The sequence below is a fragment of the Branchiostoma belcheri genome, unplaced genomic scaffold, assembly GCF_001625305.1.
Source record: "Branchiostoma belcheri isolate BF01 breed outbred unplaced genomic scaffold, Haploidv18h27 scaffold41, whole genome shotgun sequence".
NCBI classification, from domain to species: domain Eukaryota; kingdom Metazoa; phylum Chordata; class Leptocardii; order Amphioxiformes; family Branchiostomatidae; genus Branchiostoma; species Branchiostoma belcheri.
In genome coordinates, this window is record NW_017804032.1 from 1,203,121 (window position 1) to 1,227,040 (window position 23,920).

At 40.6% G+C, this 23,920-nt stretch overlaps 1 protein-coding gene across 1 annotated transcript; it reads right to left on the reverse strand.

Moving 5' to 3' along the window:
• Positions 1-147: 147 nt before the first annotated feature.
• LOC109477769 (cell division cycle protein 16 homolog) lies at positions 148-23,863 on the reverse strand. The gene is made up of 18 exons (XM_019779128.1): positions 23,741-23,863; positions 23,278-23,332; positions 22,451-22,548; positions 8,089-8,127; positions 7,686-7,823; positions 6,988-7,147; positions 6,444-6,538; positions 5,943-6,076; positions 5,404-5,483; positions 5,228-5,277; positions 4,975-5,048; positions 4,432-4,557; positions 3,793-3,945; positions 3,439-3,502; positions 3,257-3,318; positions 2,612-2,747; positions 1,004-1,094; positions 148-512 (listed from the first exon to the last, which is right to left on the reverse strand). The coding sequence occupies exons 1-18, from the start codon at positions 23,852-23,854 to the stop codon at positions 316-318; spliced, it is 1,866 nt and encodes a 621-aa protein (XP_019634687.1). The 5' UTR covers positions 23,855-23,863; the 3' UTR covers positions 148-315.
• Between the last annotated feature and the right edge of the window lie 57 nt (positions 23,864-23,920).

Below are 23,920 nucleotides of genomic sequence, written 5' to 3' on the forward strand. Positions count from 1 at the left end.
CAGCAATGTACCTGTGTGCCATTGAGTACAAAAAATTCCATGGCCAAGGTTTCAGTCCAACAGAAATTCTGAGGGACGGTTTCTCTTCCCTGCAGCTACATAATGTAAAACAAAAAAAAAAGGTTGCATGTGTGGAAGTGGTACTGTGAGCAGGGAGGGTACTATAAATGCATTAAATTTTGCAGTGGATTTTAAATTCATGGTTGAAACAATTCCGTAGTATAGTAGTAATACAATGTTGCGGTATCATGAATTTGCAGTGGAGAGGTCAATGTAAAAAAGAAACACATTGCAAGTTGTATATAAAGTGTAAGATCAGCTGTCCTCCATCTCCACTTCTATATCCAAGGAGGAGTTGCTAGCGTCCTGGCCCCAGGATTCCAGCATCATGGGCCCGTCACCTTCCAGCTTCAGCTCTGCCGTCACGTCTCCCAGCTTCACATCACCCACGTCTGCCACGTTGTACTCCGGCAGAGGGATCCCCTCAAACTTCTCCGGCAGCTCTTCTGCACCTGGAGAACAATGTCTGCTTGTTATTCTTATCGTAACATTGGATGAAAAAATTTGTATAGAACAGTATTGTCAAAAGAAATCAGTGATTTCAGACTTCTAGAAAGTGTTTTTGGATTTTTGTGACCTTCATGTTCACAGACCTCTGGAAAGTCCTTATATATTTGTCAATGTATTGTGGAGGTGATTGTATGATGTAATTCACTCGGGTATTACACCTCTTTCTGAATTCCTCCATATACTGCCCACTTACACCCATGCTTGACCTCCCCATCAATCATCTGTCAAAATCACTTACCATGCAACTGAGGCAATTATAAAAGAGAGAGAGAGACAAAGCCACAACTCAGCCACCCAAAACAATATTTCCCTACCACAGAAATAACTATTCATCTACAGTGAATATAGTATTACAGTACAGCATATCTCTCCCATCCACACTACCAGAAAACTTAACAATTTGCATGACACACAAAAATCAGTAAGTTCCAACCTTCGTAAGGCTTCATCTCCCCTATGTACAGTTCTATAGTCTGAGCCAACATGGTTACAGAGAAGGTGTCATCTCTCCTCAGTCCCAGAGCCTGTGGAAAAAAACAACAACAAAACATTTCAGATCCTCAATCAGACATCAACTCAGGTTAACATGATTACCAAGCATTGGCTTAAGGGATGTCCTATTTGATAGGATGTGAAACAGAGGTCCCATGTTTGAGGAAATCCCTACGTTATAGATTTTTAAAAAGTTTCTTTACCTCCATTTTTCATGAGCTACTGTCCTTGGTGCTGAAATACTGGTAGCAGCTGCTGTTCATACTTTTCGTTTATGGCTGTATTTTTCTTCCTTTTCTTTTGCTAACAAAGACTATGACAGGCACAGGATTTTTACCAGTAAAAACTGTTTTGGATGGACGTACAGAAAGGCAACGAAACTGCCAACGAAACCAACGTAAAATTTGTCTTGAGCATGTGACTATTGACTGTTACCTACAACAGTGCAGGTATGCTGAAAAAAGTATTTCCAGCCCTACACATATGTTTTAGATTTTCCTACAGTGGTCTAAGCAAACCCTGATACAAAGAATTGGCTTCAGATTTAAACAGCTCCGCCATTGGTTGACCATCTTTAGCTTGGCATATGGTTTTGACAGTAGAAACCAGTGAGCAGTGAAGATATTGTACAACCTTTTCTCAAATAATTTGCAACCTGTCAACTGCATATGATTTGCACAAATGGTGCAGTAAGAAGTAGGAACAGAATGGGCAGTCTTTTGAGTACATTAGACTAGGAACAGACTGCTGTAATTCCTGACTTTTTCATGGTACATAATATGTTTTATGTTCACTGTTTTCACTGTCACTTTTGTATTAACGTCATTCATTAACGTCACAATCATTAACAAATCATTTGTTTTTTTCCCCCCTCCCCCTTGCCATCACCTTGAAGATAATGTTCCGCCAACATGTCCATTTTTCTACCACACCGTGAAATTTTGCTACCATGAAGACTAAGTGATTTACAGTATTGCTTTTCTTTCTTCACTCCACATATTTTTTCTCAATGTTTGGTGGAGAAACTCAAAGAGGTCTGCTTATTTCCATACAGCGTAATCAGTCATTTTAATTCTATGTAATTTCAGCCAGACTGCTCTCCCGTAATTTAACGTAGTATAATCGGTGCATTTCGCAGCCTATAGTTAGGATAATTATAAAGCCTTGCCAGCCTGCCCGAATTGGGCATAAAATTTGTAGTTGCTTCCTTCCTCAATATAGCATACAAAAGTGGTTGGACCCCCATCCAGTACCCCCCACCCCAAACAGATACTAGTAAATAGTCCCATTATGATAGCATTTTACAGCTGAAGGCTGAAGGGGCAGTACATTGTTAATCCACCATCCCTAGATCTAAGGCACGGTATTGGAAAGTGGAGTGCATCAATCTCTTTCCACCACCTTTTATCTCCCAAACGAAGTCAGATACTCATTTTACAACGGGTGACACAACGTCTAGCTAGCCAGGAATCAAACCCATGACCTCTCGATCTCGAGTCCTCTAGCCTAACCACTTGGCTCTTTGAGGCGACAGCTATGCTGGGTGTACCTTGTGAAAGTAGTCGATGGCGAGGTCGAACTGACTCTGTAGGCTGTGCACAAACCCGATGGCTGCCATGGTGGAGGGGTTCTGTGGACAGAGCACCAGGGCCTGCTGGTGGTACGTCAGCGACTCCTCGTAACGTCTGAGGGAACAACACCTATGGTTACTCAACACACTAGAGGGGGGGATGAGGCAATGACCAATTTACAGTACAGAAAATTTTACAATGTAGCTTCACTACATCACACATCTAGCAGGTCAGGCTCATTAACTCTGAATCATGAGAGTTAGGAACATCTTAATCATGTTGATTTATATCATGTGCTGACCTGGACCCATTATTGTCAGAGGGAGAACTGTCTGTTAAAATAATTATTAGTAGTAATAGAGGCTGTGATAACTAGTTTCCATAGTGACAGAGAATCGTGAGCTTCAATTGGACTGATTTTTATAGTGATAAAGAATTCTAAGCTTCTACTTGTAGTTCTGGGAATGAGAATGGTTCTCCAGAGTTAGAGGTTTATGACCACAGGGTCTTGGGGAGGACGCCCCTGACAGCAAGTGATTGTGTAGTATGTACAGGTAAAGAATGACTGCGAAGTCTTGCATACATGTATGTATGTGTAAAAGAACAGTGCCCTGTGGTCTCACCCCAGCTTCCTGCACACATGCCCCAGGTTGTTCAGGAGAGGCTCCCACTTCTCTGTCAGCATCTATAAATAAAAAACAAACAGGTACCTTGTCAACTTTCTGTCAAATCTCGTTGTTGTCTTTTTACAAATTCAAAGATCATCAAAAGCAGTTAGATTTACCAGATTTCTCACTGGGCTTACCTCCTTTTCAATGGCCTGAACCTTTTCCAAGGCATCCATGAAGAATTTCTCTGCTGTATCAAGGCTGGAGATATATGAGAAACAGGACATTTTTTTACAGACACCAATATGATACATGTATGTTACTGAGTATGGTTGTCAAGTAGAGTCTTGTGATTTTCTGTTGAAGACGAATTTTCAGGATCAAAATACGATTTAAGTACTTTTCTGAGGTCTTGTTATATACATGTACATTGTATATATATACTCCTTCGCATTGTGGTCTCCAATCGGCAGAGGTAACCATGTAATATATTCAATACACAAGATACACACTTAAAAATGATTTCTGTTGAAAGTTTACAGTTAACTCACTCTCCGTTTTGGAAGGCCACCACACCCATCTCATGCAGGACAAAGGGGTCCTCGGGAGCGATGTTCAGTGCCTGTTTGAAGAAGCGCTCGGCCAGCTTCAGGTTGTTGGTCATGCCGTACTCCAGACCAATGTACAGCACTGGCAGGTGGCAACTGTTGGTGGGGGAGGGGGGCAGGGTTGAAATATCTGACATTTACCAAAAGTCACATTTTTAACTGAGAGATAATGCTATTTAATATGTCGGCAGAACGTACTGCGCCTGCACGAAACCCAGATTCTTCATGGTTTTTGTTGGATGTTTGGTCAACATTGCATCATAACTTTGTCTGTTACTTATTTGACATAACATTTGGAAACTACAGTTGGGATGTTAACCTTATATACGCAAATATGACCTTATATGAGATGTTCAGTCTACTGAAGTGCTATGCACAATACATTACAGGTTTTGCACAGGTGTCAATTTGTACTATTGAGTCAAATTTGTAATTCCTTCACAACACATCATTTATTGTGGAAATAATATATGCGGTTCACGTCTAGTTGGTTGTCCCCCTCTGAGGTATTGCTCTGATGTAACTACTTTAATAAATTATATTTCCATAATTTACACAGAAGAGAAATACTGATCTCCTGACCCTTTCATGAGTTGTGCAGCAGTGAAGTACGCTGCCATGGCCTGATCGTGTTCTGCCTCTTCTGCGAAGGAGTGTCCAAACGCCAGCCAGGCAGGACCAAACATTCTGTTCAGGGTGGTGGATTTTCTGTGGGACAAGAGATTGAAAATAAATGGTTTATTGGTCAAACATTACCCATGCAATTGCAGCTTTTAATAGTGCTGTATGATGCAGGGTTTACAATCACATAATACATATAACATATTTGTTCCACACAGTTGTGAAACTGTCGCAAGGGTCTAATCTTACTGTGGAACTTATTACTGTAGCCAAAAATCACCTCCCACCCACCATGAAACGAAAACAATTAGGACAGAGAGACACCTGAAACTTCTGCACCCAGAATTAACAAAAAATTAAAAAATCAAATACAAGTACAGTGACCTTTGAGTCTGACATTTTACAGTGAGGGTGACTTTATAGGAGAATTCTAACACTAACAGTTAACATTGTTCAGCTCTGTAATAACACACAGGCTGACACAGCTATGAATGTGACTCTTACGTGAGATATCTCCTGGCCACGTCATGTTTCCCTCCCACTGTCAGATAGTAACAACCTACAGCAAACCAAGCCACCTGGAAAAATATGGCACAGAACAGATGGAACATTACTTCAAACACAAAGTGGTTCTTTACCATAGAGCATGAACGCCTCCTAGGAATTACTATGGGGACTGCATAACAAATATTCTATGGAAGAAATGATTGCATGATAAACATTATGAATATGAAATACAAGTATGACCAGTACTCACAGGGTCATTAGGATACAGGTCCACTAACTTGTGCCCAAGGTAAAACAACTCTGAAACAACAAGATAGATCAGGGAAAACAAGAAATCAGAGATTTCAAACTTTAAGTGTTTCGAAGCTTAATTATTGGGAGTTTTTTGCAGAGTGTACATGTTTAATACATGTTTGAGATGTTCACCTGTTGTTTTCTTGAGCTCGGTGAGGCAGGCTATGTGCAGTGGAAGACATGTGTTATGGTAGGGATCCTGTTGCAACACTCTGAAAAAAGGATGCAAAAAAAGCAGAACAGGTTATGCAACTGCTTTCACAGAAATATCTACACGTACATGTATGCAAAAGCATGAAACACGTCATGTACATTCCAAAAAAAGACAAAAAGATACTTCATGGAACAGTGCAAGATAACACTGTATAAATCTACAGGTAACCAACATTACTGTCAGGGCAATACAAAACCCTAACAGTGTCACCAGTTAAGAGGTGTTACAATGTGTAAATTATTAAGTGTTCTTCTCAGTGAAGTATCAAAGCCAAATATATGCCCTGTAGCATCTAGAAAACTTTCAAAATTCCACTAGACACTTTCAAAATTCCACTAAACACAATGTCTTTTGTGCTGTTTCAGAAGACGGTGTTACAAATGTCTGTGACATCTTTGATTACCTTTGATTAACTACATCAATCATGACAACATTTTGCTGGACGAATTGAACTCACTTCGAAGTAATTTTGTAGGCAGTTCTGAAGTTACAGTTGTAGTAGTTTCTCTCCGCCTGGTTCACTACCACGTCAAGGTTCTCATGTAGCGGGTCTAAACTGGTCGGGATCTCCAGTTCTCTGGGCTTGTCATACTGTAAGAGGTGTGACAATGATATGGTACATTGACATCTTGAATGATGATTGGCTGACAGGCCGACACCCTAAGAGCTGATTGGCTGCCCTGCTAATTAGATATATCAAACAACCAATGAGAAGTACATAAGGATGTGTAGTACCAATCTGTAGAAACTTTGAAGATGAATGAAGTTGAAACCGATCAAAACAGCATTCTTCTAAGGTTTCATTGCTGACAAAGACAGCATTTTGTGGTAACAAAACATCTGAATTTTGCTCCACATGTGCATGACTCATTCTACGGAAATATCCTCACATGTCGTACAACGATCACTTGATGTATGTGACCAAGCCCAAATGTAGGGAACACTTGTGCACACAAACCTTCTTCAGCTTGGTTTCATACAGCAGTCGAACCAACTCCACTTCTTCTTCTGGACACTGCTTGGCAAAGGGCAGGGACTCAACCAGCTCACGCTCTGAAAGGTGGCAAGGTGATTGTGGTTAGAGCTGTTGAATCTTAAGGTTCTGGGTTCAAATCCCCAGCAGGCTCCAATGCTCTGCCATCGGGAAAGGCAGTTAAAACCAATTTTATTCCTCCACTCAGGTGAAAATGACTGCCTAGCTTTGGTTAGGGATGACCTTTTGGATGGGACGTAAAGCCAGAGGTCCTGAGTTTGAGGAGAGGCAATGGAAATTAGCATGGGTCCTTTTTATTGTGAGTGGTTCAGAACCATACAGTCCTACAGACTACAGCCATTTGTATTGTTAGCCCTGGATATATATATAGGAGCCAAGTCCAGACACTTGCAATTCATCCCCAATTGTAAGCTCTCCAGAGTTCAGTTCAGTCCCTCATTACAAAGAATAGTCTGACAGATAGAAAAGTTTTAAAAAATTGATATCCACAACCACATGTAAAACCCACCCTCCTGAGCAGTCAGCATGTGGTGGGACACCAGGAGCTGGAAGGCTTCCTCGCAGTACACGTCCAGTTTCAGCGCTGTCCGGTAGGACTCCGTCGCCTGGTCACGGTTGTCAAGGGACTCGAAAATCTTACCTCGCATCAGCGCGATGGAGCTCTCTATCTGTAAATCATAACCCAGCAAAAAAAAAGTGAGGGAAGTGTTTCTGTCAGCATTCGTGGTATTTCCTTAGTTGATTGTGTTGACGTAACCAAGTACATTGTGCAAGTACTAGTACTGTATTGTATTTTTTTGGGTGGCTGAGTTCTGGGGTTGTGTCTAATAGCTTTGTTTGCGTGGTGGGTGATGATTTTGACAGTACATGAACATCAAAAGGGAGGTCATGCCTGAAGGTGACCAGCATCAACAGGTGGGAGTAGGAGGGCTGTGTGTGGAGGAATTCAGGATGTGATGTAATACCTGATTGAAATTATGTAACATCTACCTATCCTATCCTATAAATACTGAGCAAGCCCTCTACCGGGCATCACGCCCAAGGTGCAGGTCCAGTGCAGCCAGTGGGTGGCGTGAAAATGAACATACAAAACAGCAAAGTGTGTAAGAACAGAACAAAATTTGTGCAATTGTGAGGCCACACTTAGTCTAGTGATTCCCGACTACATGTACATGTGTTGGTTGTTTAGATATCACCCAGACGTACCCTGTGCTGGGGGATCCCACAGTCAAACTGCAGCTTGTCGTCCTTCCCGTCTTCTTGCCGTACCTGCGGCCCCACCTGCGCCTCCAGGTCCACCTTGTCCAGGATGTGGAGCGCCTGTTGCCATTCTCGTACCTCTGCCTGTCAAACACCCAAAATCACATCTGTCACTTCTGGCATTTGCTCAAATATACAATATACAACTCAAAATACTTTTTCTGCATACCTGTACCTGCAACAGTCAAATCTTACTTAATATCTTTACCTTGAAGTAAAACAAAATTGGTTCTTGCTGACCCCAAGCAACCTCTTCAAAACTCTATGTCAGCGAAATAACTTTCTAGTTTGATTCAGAATGAAATTAAAAGTGGACTGAATGATTGGAGCAGAAAACAAATGGACTTACATGGCATCTTGCAGCAAGGTATCGACAAGCAGCATTTTTCTGAAGGTAAAAACATTAATAAGTTAACAAGTTAATTGGGTATAATCATCAGTCAACACTTCTCACCAGCTCCTTCAGATCTCACATAACAAAAATGTCCTAGCTACCGGGGGGGGGTAGGTATCGTTTATCACATTAAGATACATGTACACTAATTTAATAGTTTAAAACTGACCCAATTGTTATTCAATTCATGTTTGTTTATTAGGATCTCTAGTATTAGTCATATTATTGCACACTGTTCTTCCTAGAGTCTGCAAGGGTGATGACGTAAATCACAGTGTGCCAGTTCCTTGCATCTACCCATTAGGCTGAGCAGTGGCTGATGGAAATTAGTCTGACTGTCAGGAAGAAGTTCCCCACAGCCTTAGGGAATTGAGTGTATATCAAAACACAAAATACAGCCATATGTCCAGGAATTATAAGCAGTGTGGTCAAAGCAGCTACCAACAAATGCAGAGAAAACACATCATCTACCAATGTGGAGCATCTTTACGGCAGAAGAGTGTTCAGAGCACAAAGAGTCTGGCATTTAGACAAATCAGGTTAGTAGATTAGAGCTCAGGTTTTGCCAGCTCAAAATTGTCAATCCATTCTCTTGATTTGGGTAGACTGGGGAGGCTTTGTGTTCAGCTTGTGTTTAGTTAACTGATACTCATAATAGCCATTAATACCTAAAATTAAAAAGCATCTGCTTTGGTGCAAGCCAAGTGGGCATGATTGGGGGGGGGGCATTCTTAAAGTTCAAGTAGCACACTGGGCTACCTAGGTTCAAAAATACATGTAGGTTGCCCCAAGTAAACTTTGGTTGCCCGGGGCAACTGGGCAACCAGGTATTTTGCACGCTGGTTGTTGGTAAATTTTTCGTAAATAATTGGCCGCTTTAATACTACATGTATGTAGCATGTTATCCTGAATTCCTTGTTTAAGATTGTGAAAAATTACTACCAATAGTATTCATATCTCAAGGTTGGGTGCAAGACTGCACAAAAGTGACAATTGAGCATTTGACTGACTACTTTCACCATTATGTAGCATCTAGTGCCTGCCATGAACACATAGTAACAATCCTACCAATAAACTTGTTTCTTAAGACTTAACCTTTCTCATAACCATAACCTTCGAGGTTACGTAGGGGCAGCGAGTTATTGACTTACCGTGTCTAGGGAAATTTGTAAGTAACTTCCCAAACTGAAGTAAAGTACTCATTGTACACCAGGTTGGAGTAAAGAAAATTGTGCCTTTTCAAAGGACCATTGTTAAACCAGGAATGCAAAGAATCAAACCCATGTCCGGGAGCATAGCCAGACACAACCACTTTCGATGATGATGTACATTGTAATAAGAGAATAAAGACTGCTTGATGCAATACCGGTATGATAGAAACCTACACGTAGTAGTGTCAGAAAGATGTAGAAAGGGAACTCCTATAATCATGCTATCTTATTTGGTACTTTATTTGACCGCTTGCACAGCTTCAGCTAGCCTCTGCTTCCCTCAGTGTAAGAGAGCTCCTTGGTCCAATTGTGTGCATGAGACGATGATTATACCTTTAGAGTTCCGGCTAGGCACATGTATCTTATGTAATGGCAATACTACTGTCAGTAATACTCCTGCCCCTACTGTATCTTGCTTGCTTGACATGCAAACACAATTTGCAATAAGAGGCCATCCAATTGGTGTTCTATCGGCAAGGAAACTGTCAGCCTTTATGGCTTCTACAGTAAGACAATTGGTCCTGATGGATGATGACATTGCAGAAATGGAGGAAAATGTCTTCAGTGGGTTTTCAAACCTGTACAGGTTGGGCCTGGATTTCAACAGGCTGACACATGTCAAAGTGAGTTGGTTCACTGGCTTGAGAAGGATCAGTTTTCTGACCTTGTCCAATAACAGAATAGCAAAGATTGACCCAGGGTGTTTCAGGAATATGACTCAACTTGCTTGGCTAAACTTAGAAAACAACAAGTTGCAGGTTGTAGACTCTGCCTGGCCACTTGTCCCAAACAGCCCTAAGCACTTAATGTACTTGAACTTGGGGGGCAATGACATTAAACACCTTCCCCCAAGCTCATTGGGAGACAGGCAAATCAATGACTTCTACCTGCAAAACAATGCTCTGTCTTGTCTGGATAGGGGGGTAACAGGGGGACTACAGGGGTGGTCTATATTCTATGTCAGTGGGGACAGGTTGGTAACAGTACATGATGAAATGCCACATAGAATGAGATGGAGCCTTGACATCTATGGTGATGTTGGTATCCAATACAAACTCATATCTATTGAGGTTCCAAACTTCTTCCTCTGTGTCAAAAATAACAACTGGAGAAATAAAAAGTTGCTAGAGCTTCACTGGAAGTTTGACTCAGTGAAGATAGTGCCTCGCCCCACACAAAAGCATGATGGGACAAATGTATGTTATTCTATGCATTTGGTGGATAGTTCGGTGAGCAGCATCACCAACCAGCCACCTTTTGTTGTCATTGCGACCAGTGGTAACCCTGAGAAAAAGGTGAGTTACTACCAAGAGAAGTGCAGGCAGGTGTGGGAACACAACCTGGGCATTACAGTAACCCTGAAGCCTGGAAACTGCACCTTACAGCTGGTTTCTATGGGTGTGGGGAATGCAACCACGGCAGACGTCGCCATACGGGTTGATGACACACCAGAAACACAGGCAGTCCGTACGACACATTCAGAACACACTCAGACACCCACTAGTACACAGCAGGTAACCTGCGTTCTGCTCTCCAAATATAACCAACCAGTTTCCTTCAACATTCCTAAAACCCCAGTGAAGGCCCACAATGCATGTCCTGTGTACAGAGGTGACACAGAGACAGACCAAGCAAACTTTCCGACATCCAATCCTGAAACCAGTCCACAAACAACAAAAGAAGGTCGCACATCGACTCTTGGAAATCACCAGATGGCATCATTGTCTACATTGCAGGCCGATCCTGAGCAGAACACATCACCAGGGTCTCTCGTCACACGAGTGGTTGTCTCCACAGTGGGGATTCTGTTCTTACTCCTTGTAGTTATCATCTTGAGGAAGTGCCTACCAAAGATTAGAAACAAAGGTGCACAGGATAACAATTTACATTCCACTCCAGGTCTTATCTCCTGTAGGTCATTGCCTGCAGCCCTCCAAACTGTTACCAGTAGGTCTATAAACTGCCCAGACCCTGGTTCTCAGGAGTATCTGCCTGCCCTCCCACACACTTATTGGGAGATCCCAGATCATCTAGCTGCTGCTCAGAGACCTCTGCCTGCCCTCCCACACACTTATTGGGAGATCCCAGATCATCTAGCTGCTGCTCAGAGACCTCTGCCTACACTCCCACACACTTACTCACAGATCCCAGATCATCTAGCTGCTGCTCGGAGATGTGCTTTTCTCCATTCTGAGAACCCCACATATTGTCCCATCTCAGGTAGTCTTGATGATGAACCTATTCGTTTCTACAGTGCAGTAGCAGAGCCATCACTTCCTACAGTCACATTGACTAGACAGAACCAAGGGACATATCTGCACAACAGTGTTGCTAGTTCACACAGCAACCAGTCAGCTGGCAGGCTTCTTGGAATATATAGCGTGTCTAGGGAAGACAGGCACCATTGTGTTGCTACATACAGAAAGCTTTACACCAACTGGTTGCAGGTGGCATCAGGGGAGAGATCTCAAAACACACCTTGCCAAGGTTCTTTAGATCTAACATTGCCAAACACCTATTGGCCATGGGAGATCCCAGGGGAGGGAACCCATAACACACTAAGGCGTGCATCCCTCCCCCTCACACTACCTAACACCTACTGGCCATGGGAGATCCCAGGAGAGGGAACCTGTAACACACCACAGCGTGCATCCCTCCACACAATACCTAACACCTACTGGCCATGGGAGATCCCAGGGGATGGAACTACTAACACACCACAGCGTGCATCCCTCCCAACATGACAAGAGTCCCTCTCAAGTTTAATCCATACTTCATGATTATTAGTGATGCTTTTTGTTAAATACATGTAGCATGTACATGTACATTATATAGTGCTATATATTTAGTATAGTGGCAACAGACTAGTCAGTTACTAAAACTAGTATCTCAGGCTCTACATGCAAGGTAGTAATGCAGTTCAGTGACTCAACTGTTTACAGCTGGCATGTGTCCTTGCATCTTAGGTTGTGAAGAGCACAGTTTTGAAACTTTTGGTGTCTACTTTCACTGATGTCACAGATACAAGCAGACTAAAGGCAGAACTCAAGTCACTACACTTAACCTTTATAGTTCCACACAAATGAAATGCCTTTAGGTACATGGATAGGAATGTACTGTACAATCACGAAAATCATACATACACAATGTACTTTAATATATTGTATGTCGGTATGTGGACATAGTGGACAGTGCAAAGTACAACAGCAACAAGAGTTCCGAGATCTCATACCTCCATGAAATATGGGCTTGATATCTAAATGTAAATTTCTTCTTTAATTATGCAAATGACCTCTGCATTAACATAATATATGCATCGTGATGTTAACTTTTGATTAACTTAAAGATGTCCCAAGTATGACATTCCCATCATTCACCATTGAGAAATCATAGATTTTTTGCATTAATTATGCAAATTAGGTCACCATTTGCATAATTAGTATCTGTTGATGTTCCATCTGCCATAGGTTACATACATAACATGTATGAAAGTTCTATAATGTAAAACACTGTAATTATAGAATTTCCTCATTAATTATGCAAATAAAGACCTCATTTGCATAATTTGCAGTTAATTATGTACATCTCTCTGTCAGATACCTACACACCAAAAATGATGAAAATACGCTGTTCCTATCTGGACTTAATGGCTTTCAAAGATTTCGCCCGAAAGTCCCCTGCAGTTCCTGAACAAGCTGCTAGGGGGACCAAACCCACACCATTTATTCCTGACAGGAAAAGCTATCTGTCACCAAAAATTCAAGACCATAGAATGTTCAGGACCAAAGATACAAAAACCGGAAGTTCTGCTGCAGTACCAAGGTCATCCACCAGGAGGCCCATATTTGACCTTGACCTTTGTCTTCCTAAGACTTATCAGCATACCAAATATCATCACAATCCATAAAGGCGTTATGAAGTTATGCTGACTACAAAGTTGCGGAAACACACACAGACACACAGACACACAGACACACACACACACAGACACACAGACAGACGCCGCCAAAAACAATACCTCCATTTTTCATGGAGGTAACAATGCATTCCCCGAGTCTCCAAAATAGTATTATTTCAGTCAAAACCACTCTGGGCCTGACATAAGTCTTTTGTAATTACCTATCATTATTTTAAAATGATGAAAAAAAATTAAAATTGACCCAAAATGTATTTCAAGGTTTTTACTCTAGAAAGACTGGGATTGTTTTCTAGTATGGCTGATAAGTGGTATCTGGAAATTAGTCTGACTAGCAGGAAGGCGAGTTCACCATACAGCCTTGAGAAAGAACATTCCATGTGCCTTATACATATTATAACACAAAATTGTAATGAAGTCAGACCATTATATACAGCAAGGTCAGAATAGGCACAGGCTACAGGGAGGAGCCACGTTTTCCGAGCAGAAGGGAATCCTCATCAGTTAGTATCTTTTCAAGAAAGGTATGTCCCTGTTCAAAACATTTGACTGATTGTGATGTACTGTACTAGACAACAAACAGTGGTTAGTGCCATATGATACTGTACATGTTGGAACCTAGTGGTAGTGTCAGAGAGATGTCTTTTCCATGTACAAAGGGAACTCCTCTAATCATGCTATCTTGTTTGGTACTTTTGACTGCCTGCACAGCTTCAGCTAGCCTCTGCTTCCCTCAGTGTAAGAGAGCTCCTTGGTCCAATTGTGTGCATGAGACGATGGCCATAACTTTTGAGTTCCTGCAAGGCACATGTATCTTATGTAATGGCAATACTACTGTCAGTAATACTCCTGCCCCTACTGTATCTTGCTTGCTTGACAAGCAAACAGAATTTGCAATAAGAGGCCATCCAACTAGTGTTCTATCGGCAAGGAAACTGTCAGCCTATATTAATCCTACAGTAAGACATTTGGTCCTGTTGGGTGATGACATTGCAGAAATGGAGGAAAATGTCTTCAGTGGGTTTTCAAACCTGTACAGGTTGGGCCTGGATTTCAACAGGCTGACACATGTCAAAGCGAGTTGGTTCACTGGCTTGAGAAGGATCAGTTTTCTGACTTTGTCCAATAACAGAATAGCAAAGATTGACCCAGGGTGTTTCAGGAATATGACTGAACTCGTTTGGCTAAACTTAGAAAACAACAAGTTGCAGGTTGTAGACTCTGCCTGGCCACATGTCCCAAACAGCCCTAAGCACTTGATGTACTTGAACTTGGGCGGCAATGACATCAAACACCTTCCCCCAATCTCATTGGGAGACATGCAAATTGATAACTTCTATCTGCAAAACAGTGCTCTGTCTTGTCTGGATAGGGGGGTAACAGGGGGACTGCAAGATTTGTCAAAATTCTATGTCAGTGGGGACAGGTTGGTAACAGTACATGATGAAATGCCACATAGAATGGGATGGAGCCTTGACATCCATGGTGATGTTGGTATCCAATACAAACTCATATCTATTGAGGTGCCAAACTTCTTCCTCTGTGTCAAAAATAACAACATGGAGAAATAAAAAGTCGCTAGAGCTTCGCTGGAAGTTTGACTCAGTGAAGATACTGCCTCGCCCCACACAAAAGCACCATGGGCCCAATGTATGTTTTATGCATTTGGTGGATAGTTCGGTGAGCAGCTTCACCAACCAGCCACCTTTTGTTGTCATTGTGACAAGCGGTCACCCTGAGAAAATGGGCCTTTACTACCAACATACGTGCAGGCAGGTATGGGAACACAACCTGGGCATTACAGTAGCCTTGAAGCCTGGAAACTCCACTTTACAGCTGGTTTCTATGGGTGTGGGGAATGCAACCACGGCAGACGTTGCCATACGGGTTGATGACACACTAGACACACAGGCAGTCCGTACGACACATTCAGAACACACTCAGACACCCACTAGTAGAAAGCAGGTAACCTGCGTTCTGCTCTCCAAATATAACCAACCAGTTTCCTTCAACATTCCTAAAATCCCAGTGAAGGCCCACAATGCATGTCCTGTGTACAGAGGCGACACAAAGACAGACCAAGCAAACTTTCCGACATCCAATCATGAAACCAGTCCACAAACAACAAAAGAAGGTCGCACATCGACTCTTGGAAATCACCAGATGGCATCATTGTCTACATTGCAGGCCGATCCAGAGCAGAACACATCACCAGGGTCTCTCGTCACACGAGTGGTTGTCTCCACAGTGGGGATTCTGTTCTTACTCCTTGTAGTTATCATCTTGAGGAAGTGCCTACCAAAGATTAGAAACAAAGGTGCACAGGATAACAATTTACAGACACCTCCAGGTCTTATCTCCTGTAGGTCATTGCCTGCAGCCCTCCAAACTGTTACCAATAGGTCTATAAACTGCCCAGACCCTGGTTCTCAGGAGTATCAGCCTGCCCTCCCACACACTTATTGGGAGATCCCAGAACATCTAGCTGCTGCTCAGAGTCAGAGACCTCTGCCTACACTCCCACACACTTACTCACAGATCCCAGACATCTACATGTAGCTGCTGCTCAGAGACCTCTGCCTGCCCTCCCACACACTTATTGGGAGATCCCAGATCATCTAGCTGCTGCTCAGAGACCTCTGCCTACACTCCCACACACTGACTCACAGATTCAAGATGTGGCAGGATCCTGCAGGTCATTGCCTGCTCTTCTCTATTCTGTGAACCCCACAGATTGTCCCATCTCAGAACCTATTTTCAACAACAGTGCAGTAGCAGAGCTCTCACTTCCTACAGTCACATTGACTAGACAGAACCAAGGGACATATCTGCACAACAGTGTTGCTAGTTCACACAGCAACCGGTCAACTGGCAGGCTTCTTGGAATATATAGCGTGTCTAGGGAAGACAGGCACCATTGTGTTGCTACATACAGAAAGCTTTACACCAACTGGTTACAGGTGGCATCAGGGGAGAGATCTCAAAACACACCTTGCCAAGGTTCTTTGGATCTAACATTGCCAAACACCTATTGGCCATGGGAGATCCCAGGGGAGGGAACCCATAACACACTAAGGCATGCATCCCTCCCCATCACACTATCTTACACCTACTGGCCATGGGAGACCCCAGGAGAGGGAACCCTCAACACACCACAGCGTACATCCCTCCCCACACTATCTAACAACTACTGGCCATGGGAGATCCCAGGGGAGGGAACCCTCAACACACCACAGCGTGCATCCCTCCCCCTCACACTACCTAACAACTACTGGCCATGGGAGATCCCAGGGAGGGAACCCTCAACACACCACAGCGTGCACCCCACAATACCTAACACCTACTGTCCATGGGAGATCCCAGGGGATGGAACTACTAACACACCACAGCGTGCATCCCTCCCAACATGACAAGAGTCCCTCTGAAGTTTAATCCAAATTACTGCATGATTATTAGTGATGCTTTTTTAATACATGTAGCATGTACATATATACTGCTATAATAGTGATAACAGACACATAGTTACTAAAACTAGTATCTCAGCCATGCAGGCTCTACATGCAAGGTAGTATTGCAGTTCAGTGAGTCAACTGTTTACAGCTGGCATGTGTCCTTGCATCTTAGGTTGTGAAGAGCACACTTTTGAAAGTTTGGTGTCCACTTTCACCGATGTCACTGATCATGATACAAGCAGACTAAAAGCAGAACTCAAGTCACTTCACTTAACTTTTAGTTCCACACAAAATAATATGCATTCTGTCCATTGATAGGAACGTATGAAAATAATACATGACATGTATGTCTTGGTGTACCGAGGTACCATAATTATCATGTTGCTACATATGCAGAAAACCGTACAAAGGAGCTGTACAAAGAGTCATTTGAACGATAGTGCAACAAGCATACAGCATTTCGAGGCACTACAATATTCTTTTTGTCAAAACTCAGAAGAAACCAAACATTGTCCCCAAATTTCCTTTTTGACTTAAAATGACTGTTCATCTGTAAAATAGAAGCCACTGTCTCATCATTTTCTGATATGGCTGACTGAGTTTTATCTGGAAATTAGTCTGGCTGTCAGGAAGAAGTTTTACCACAGCCTTAGGGAACGGACATTTCTTAGTGTGCATACGTGTGTGGTCTAGTGGTTATTAGTCCTGCATCTGGACCAAGACTCGGGTTGAAATCCAGGCTGTAGTTGCTCGTCTGACATGCACACTTGTCTACTGGAAAGATTCGCAATCCTTATATTTAGGAAGGGCCATAAAACAGAAACAATGGCCCTTCCTAAATACATGTATAAGGATAAAAGCTGTTCACTGTTTATTGTAAACAGTTAAAGGAAATTTCCTAGATCACTGTCTGTAGATATATATGCTGGTACGGGACAGATATGGCAGGAAATGAAAATTATGTCTTCATTTGCATAATTTGCATTTGATTATGTACATCTCTCTATAAGCTACCTACATACCAAAAATAATGAAAATATGTTGTTCCTTTCTGGACTTATCTGCTTTAAAAGATTTCACCAGAAACTCCCCTGTAGTTCCAGAACAAGCTGCTAGGGGAACAAAACCCATATCACTTACATTATTCATGGCAAAAAAGCTATGTGTCACCAAAAATCCAAGACCTTAGCATGTTCATGTCAGAAGATTTAAAAAAATGGACGTTCAGTACCAAGGTCAGCCACCAGGAGGCCTATATTTGGCCATGACTTTTGTCTTCCTATGACCTACCAACATACTAAATATCATCACAATCCACAAAGGCGTTCCAAAGTCTTTTCTGAGTCAATCATGCAAATGAGGCCCTGATTTGCATGGTTAATATCTAACAATGTTCAACTTTTCAACTTCCAAATGCTGCAAGAATGAAATGAGCATCATCATTTACCATTACGGAATTATACTATTTATAGTGTGTTCTTATGTTTGCCACACATTGTACCCGTAACAATCGTTGTGCAATAAACTTTGACTTGACTATCAATTATGCAAATATATAACCATTTGCATAATAAAATCTATCAATATTCCTCTCAGTTACACATATTTGAAAGTCCTATTATGAAATGCAGTGGATTTATCACCTTTTCTGTTTAATTATACAAATTAGTTTCTGATTCGCATGATTTGTATCTCATTTTGTCTAATTCATTACTTAAGTTATCTACATAACAAAAGTCATGAAAATCCGTCAACCTCTATTGGAGTTATTTCAAAGTCTGAAACAAAAACCACATTTGATTTCAATACTCCGCTATGGAGGTCACTGACCTCTTTCATGGACTCACTTTTGTGGGGTAAACATTAAAAAACAACTGCAATAAAAAGAAATCTGCTGATGGTATAATAATCGATCGTTGTAAATCTTATATTAATTTATCATCATCTTTGGTTTACTTCAAATTATTAAACAAAATCAGAAAATTTTTAAAATCCATTCATGATTTCTTGACTTGTGTGTCATTAAATTAGTACCATACAGTGTATAACAATGGCATGAAATGCATCAATAATGCCTGGAAGTTTTCAGGAATGAAAAGTATGATATGAAAGACAGAAAATACAAAAAAGTTGAAAAATATTAATAATCATGAGTAATATTTGTGTACAGTGGTGACATTGTTTATTTTTTGGTCATGCAAATGTAAGCCTGGCTGGGCCAATTTTTGAAAATGTGCAAAAGGAACATCTGGCCATTGTGTCCACGTTTTTGGATCATTTCCCTACAAGTCCATCAAGCAGACAGTACAGACAGGTTTGAGACTCATTCCCTCAAGCTCTCAGATGGCAATAATACTAGATGGATTTACTGTTGCACAATAGACAAATCCACCGCCAACTTACTGTACCTTTTTAACTATCATAAGCATATTCAAAGGAATTGTGTAGATTCTATATATTGTTAAAGTCATATACAATTTGCATTGAGTTGCTTACTTGTTGTAGACATTATGAGTAAATATAATTAATTGCTGTAGGCATTACTGAAGTATTGCAAAATTGATTGTTGTAGACATTGCGTAAGTATAGTATAAATTATGACTGATTGTTGTAGACATTACATAAAAAGAAGGTATAGTTGATTGTTGTATAGACATTACATAAGTATATTGTATAATTGATTGTTATAGACATTACGTATTACTAAGTAAGGTATAATATTGATTCTTGTAGACATTACATAAGTATTGTATAATTGATTGTTATAGACATTACGTATTACTAAGAAAGAAAGGTATAATATTGATTGTTGTAGACATTACAGAAGTATTGTATAATTGATTGTTGTAGACATTACACAAGTATTGTATAATTGTTGTAGACATAATTAAGACTTAGTACTGTATAATTCATTTTGAAGACATTGTCAGTAAAAGATTGGACAGTACAAGTAGACTGATGGAGTAAGGTAGGGTAGAACTTACGCACCTTTGCGTACATTTTAAAAAGGAAATGCGAACTGACAATATTTATAATATGTAAATTATATGTAAATGCGTAAAGTACTGAATATAGCAGACTAAGTAGCAGCATAAGACTCTGATAATGTGGGTCTAGTGATCAGTGATCCTGACTCAGGACCTGGAGGATGGGAGTTTGAATCCCGGCTGTCGTTGCTCCTAAGTGGACGTGCACACTACTGCAAAGGACTGCAGTCATCGTAAGGAGGGGAAGCTGATGACCTGTGATCCACTGTTTATTGCACTAGTGGAGCTCTGGGAATTTTTCCAGAACAATCAACCTGAAAAGTGACTTATGATATATACTGCACAAGTAGTATGTCTTTCCTGTTACAACTGGTAAAAGATTAGCTTCCGTAAGCAGAACTAAATTTGTAGAAGAGCTAGCACTGATTAAGAAGGCTTTTACTTTCATTGAAACACACCAGTAAAGGTTGTACAAACTAGGATGGTATAGGATGATATAATTATTGATCTTTGTAGCCATTACAGATCGATGAGATGTATTGTATAATTGATTGTTATAGACATTATTTATCATTACAACTATTAGTACAAGTATGGTATAAAATAGCGGCATACTATTGAGAGAGCCAGTTTAAGACCCAATTCATACAACTTTTAAAAACTGGATGAATAATTATCGGAGATAACCAGGCTAAAACCTCCTCATACCAGACTTTACATATTAAATGGTTAATTGGCCTTGATTGCGCCCAACTCCTTGTAAAAAGGACATGTCACTCCAGTCCTCCTGCTCTTCTGATTATGGTCCTTGGCCTTCTTGTATGTCATCTTCAGGTTCTTTATTATCTTTACTGCGGCATTGTTCCGTTGTCTTGAAGAAACTTGCCTCCCTCCTTGACCTAGATCGAAACAACCTGACCTGGTAAATACTTTGGTTTAGGTACAGCCACCTCCACCGCAGCTTTTTCTGCATCTCCAAAAATTGGCGCTTGGTCTCGTCTGTTGAACAGGTTGCCTTTGCAGATTCCATTGCAAAAAGAAGAAAAACAGCGGAAACGAACTCCAAAAAAATATGACGTGGTCCAAAAGTTTGGAGGTTGAACCTGGCGGGAATGCGCAAACAGCTTTTCCACACAGCCTGGATGCTGACCCCATGAACCCGGAAGTATGACATAAATACCAGTTGAATTTAGCCTGTAGCATTCAGACCAGTTTTTTTGGCTGGGCAATAATGAGCCTTAGAAATGATAAAGCAGTAAAGGATACATAGTACATAGATTGTGTGAAGACTGGGCTTTAATGTATCCCAGTAGCTGTTTCACATTTTGCTACATATGAAAGTATAATGCATACACCATCCTTTTGGCATGTGGCATTCACGGGTATGTAGCATTCATCATATTAATACAAGTTATGAACACTGTTCAAGGATAGCAATACCTTCTGATTGTGGGTTGTTCACAATCTACTTAAACTATGATTATTCATATACTATTACAAATTAGGCACCAGACAGCATCTAATACTATACAGTATCAAATACATCATGTGCATCTATATCCAATTTTTCTATGACCAGTTACAATACATTTCAAACTGTGTATGTTACACATCAACAGTGTGAACATGATCATATAATGGTAAATACTTGGTGAGAGAAAAATCATTTCTATTTTACAAAAAAAGAACAACAATGTGCATACAAAATCTAAGTACACATATACATGTTGGCAGTTACTGGTACAAATGTATGTCTTGAATGTGCATGTGCATGTATGTGATGTATATAATTTATGCTTGTGGTCGTGAAAAAAGTGTTTTGTGTAGAAAGAGAAAGACAATTGTTTGAATACTGCACATTCACATGTTAATGTTTATGTAAAAAACTTAGTTGCACAGTTCCAACTTTGGACATTCACCCAGTATTTTAAGCCCTGCCTATAGTATGTGTCCTTATCATGCTTAAGTTCAAGGATATATCTAGTACATGTATCATGTAAACATTGTAATATTGAAATGATTATCTAATACATGTACATGTATTCAAAAAGAATGGCAGAGATCTAGAGAGACCTTTGAAGTAAGGTTCAACCTGCTATAGATTGATGATGCTTACAACTTATACACATAAGGAAACTTTATAAGACTTGTATGTAATATGTTTAATATATGTCTTGGAGCCAAATTATTTTGCACTTAATTTTACTAAGAGACAGAAAGTTAGTACCAATGTACATGTATAGGTGCACCAAAAATTCCATGTGAAATTTGTTTAAGGAAATTATGTATATTCCAGTTACTGCAGTGCACTGACATGAGACAAGAAACTTGGTTATCAAAAATAGGAATCTACTTCTCATACCAAGTTTCACATAATTGTACTAAGTAAATGAAGTATTTTCTTTCTTTGCTCACGTATCTTTCCTCTAGATGACAATATGTTAACAAGTGTTTTGGACTCACATGTAATGTATTTATGTAGATCAGTATAATAAATTAGTTTGGTGTCACACGTAAATCTCACATTGTGGGTCTGTCTTTTTGGTGTAAATGTACTTTGTCTGACTCATATGCATTACATGTAAGTCTTATAGTTATACCTATACCTATTAGAAATTTCCGTCTGAAGTCGAAAAGAAAAAAATGTGTAGTTGGTCTGCATTACTCAGGATATATCAGATAATCTGATAAAACAATTAAACATAGCATCCCATTGGTCAGAAGTTTTCAGAAATAATGATTAGGATTTACCTTGTCTAATTTTTTACTCCTGATGAGATGAGATGCTCGGTGATACTGTCCTGTCAGGAACATACACTGGGCCAGCCAATAGACATCCTGGCCTTCTCCTGAAACAACAAGTGGTACATGTACATGTACAATGAAGTGTAGCTTACAGCACTGTACAATGTGTACATTGTACACTGTAAGTAGCTTACAGCACTGTACATTGTGAAACTTTCGTGGCGGTTTTATTATATATGTACAGACACTGGCAATTTTTTGTACATGCCAGGGGCCTTTTAAAAAACTTTGTCTATATAGAGACTCTGACCACAATGGCCACAAATTGTATGAACATCATGCACAAATGCACATTTGGAACTGTAAATCGGCCATCCTAATCTAGTTTCGTCTACTGCCAACACTTTTATTCTGAAACTTCCTGTGACAAAACACTTCCCTTGTCTCACGTAACATCAGACTGAATTATACTAGTGGTAGAAGCTGTGCACAGTAGTTCGGGCACTGTATAAAAAGATATACAGCCAGGACTGCCCAACTAGCCAGAGGCTATATATAGTAGTATAAAGGGCTAGCCATAACTGGACAATAAACAATTAACAATATGAAATAAGAACAGTTACAATTCAGATACATTACACAGAGATAGCAAAGAATTTATTCTAAATACAAAGCCGGCTTATATATATATTACTGTATATTAGTTATAGATACAGAACTGAGTGACTTAGTGAGTGAGTGACTGTGAGTGAGTGAATGAGTGAGCGAGAGACAGGAAATATTTAGGATTTTCTACCTTTGTCGCTATTGTTACAACAAATATAAATTCTCACCATTTGAGAGGGATGAAACTTTGTCTGCCCAGAATAGCGCCGAGCTGTACTGGTGCTGTAGGGAAACAAAGGGTAAAATAAATTTATATACAAACCAATCAAAGTTCAAATGAATCAAAGCGAAAGTGTAGGAAATAATTTGTGACAGTAGAAAAATGCCGAATTTGCTTTCTTCTTCAGTTTCTGTCATCATCTCATAAACTTGTTTCCTAACAAAAAAAGAAAGTCAGCCTTATACACTACGTTAATTTGGTGCTGCCAGGCTAACGACAGCGACAAGAAGAAAATTTAGGTAACGGCTTCATTAAGTTGAAGTTTTTAGTTTAGCCCCCCTCCCTCTTTCTGTACAAGTACAACGTTTCTACTGACTCGTATACCCGGAAAGCTCGTTATTCTACCAAAAGAAGAAAAACTACAAATAGAATTGATATCTTTGACTTAAACAGACATAGAAGGTACCTACCGCATCAACATATTGCCTCACTAGAGTCCGTAATTTGTCCAAATTCACTAAAATTTGCCCAAAACCGGAGTCCATAATTTCATCGCCCGCCATTTTGAGGGTCAAAGGTGACATCTGGAAAACTGACCAATCACAGACGCTTCTTTCAGCTGCGGGGATGTAAGCCATTCTGTGATTGGT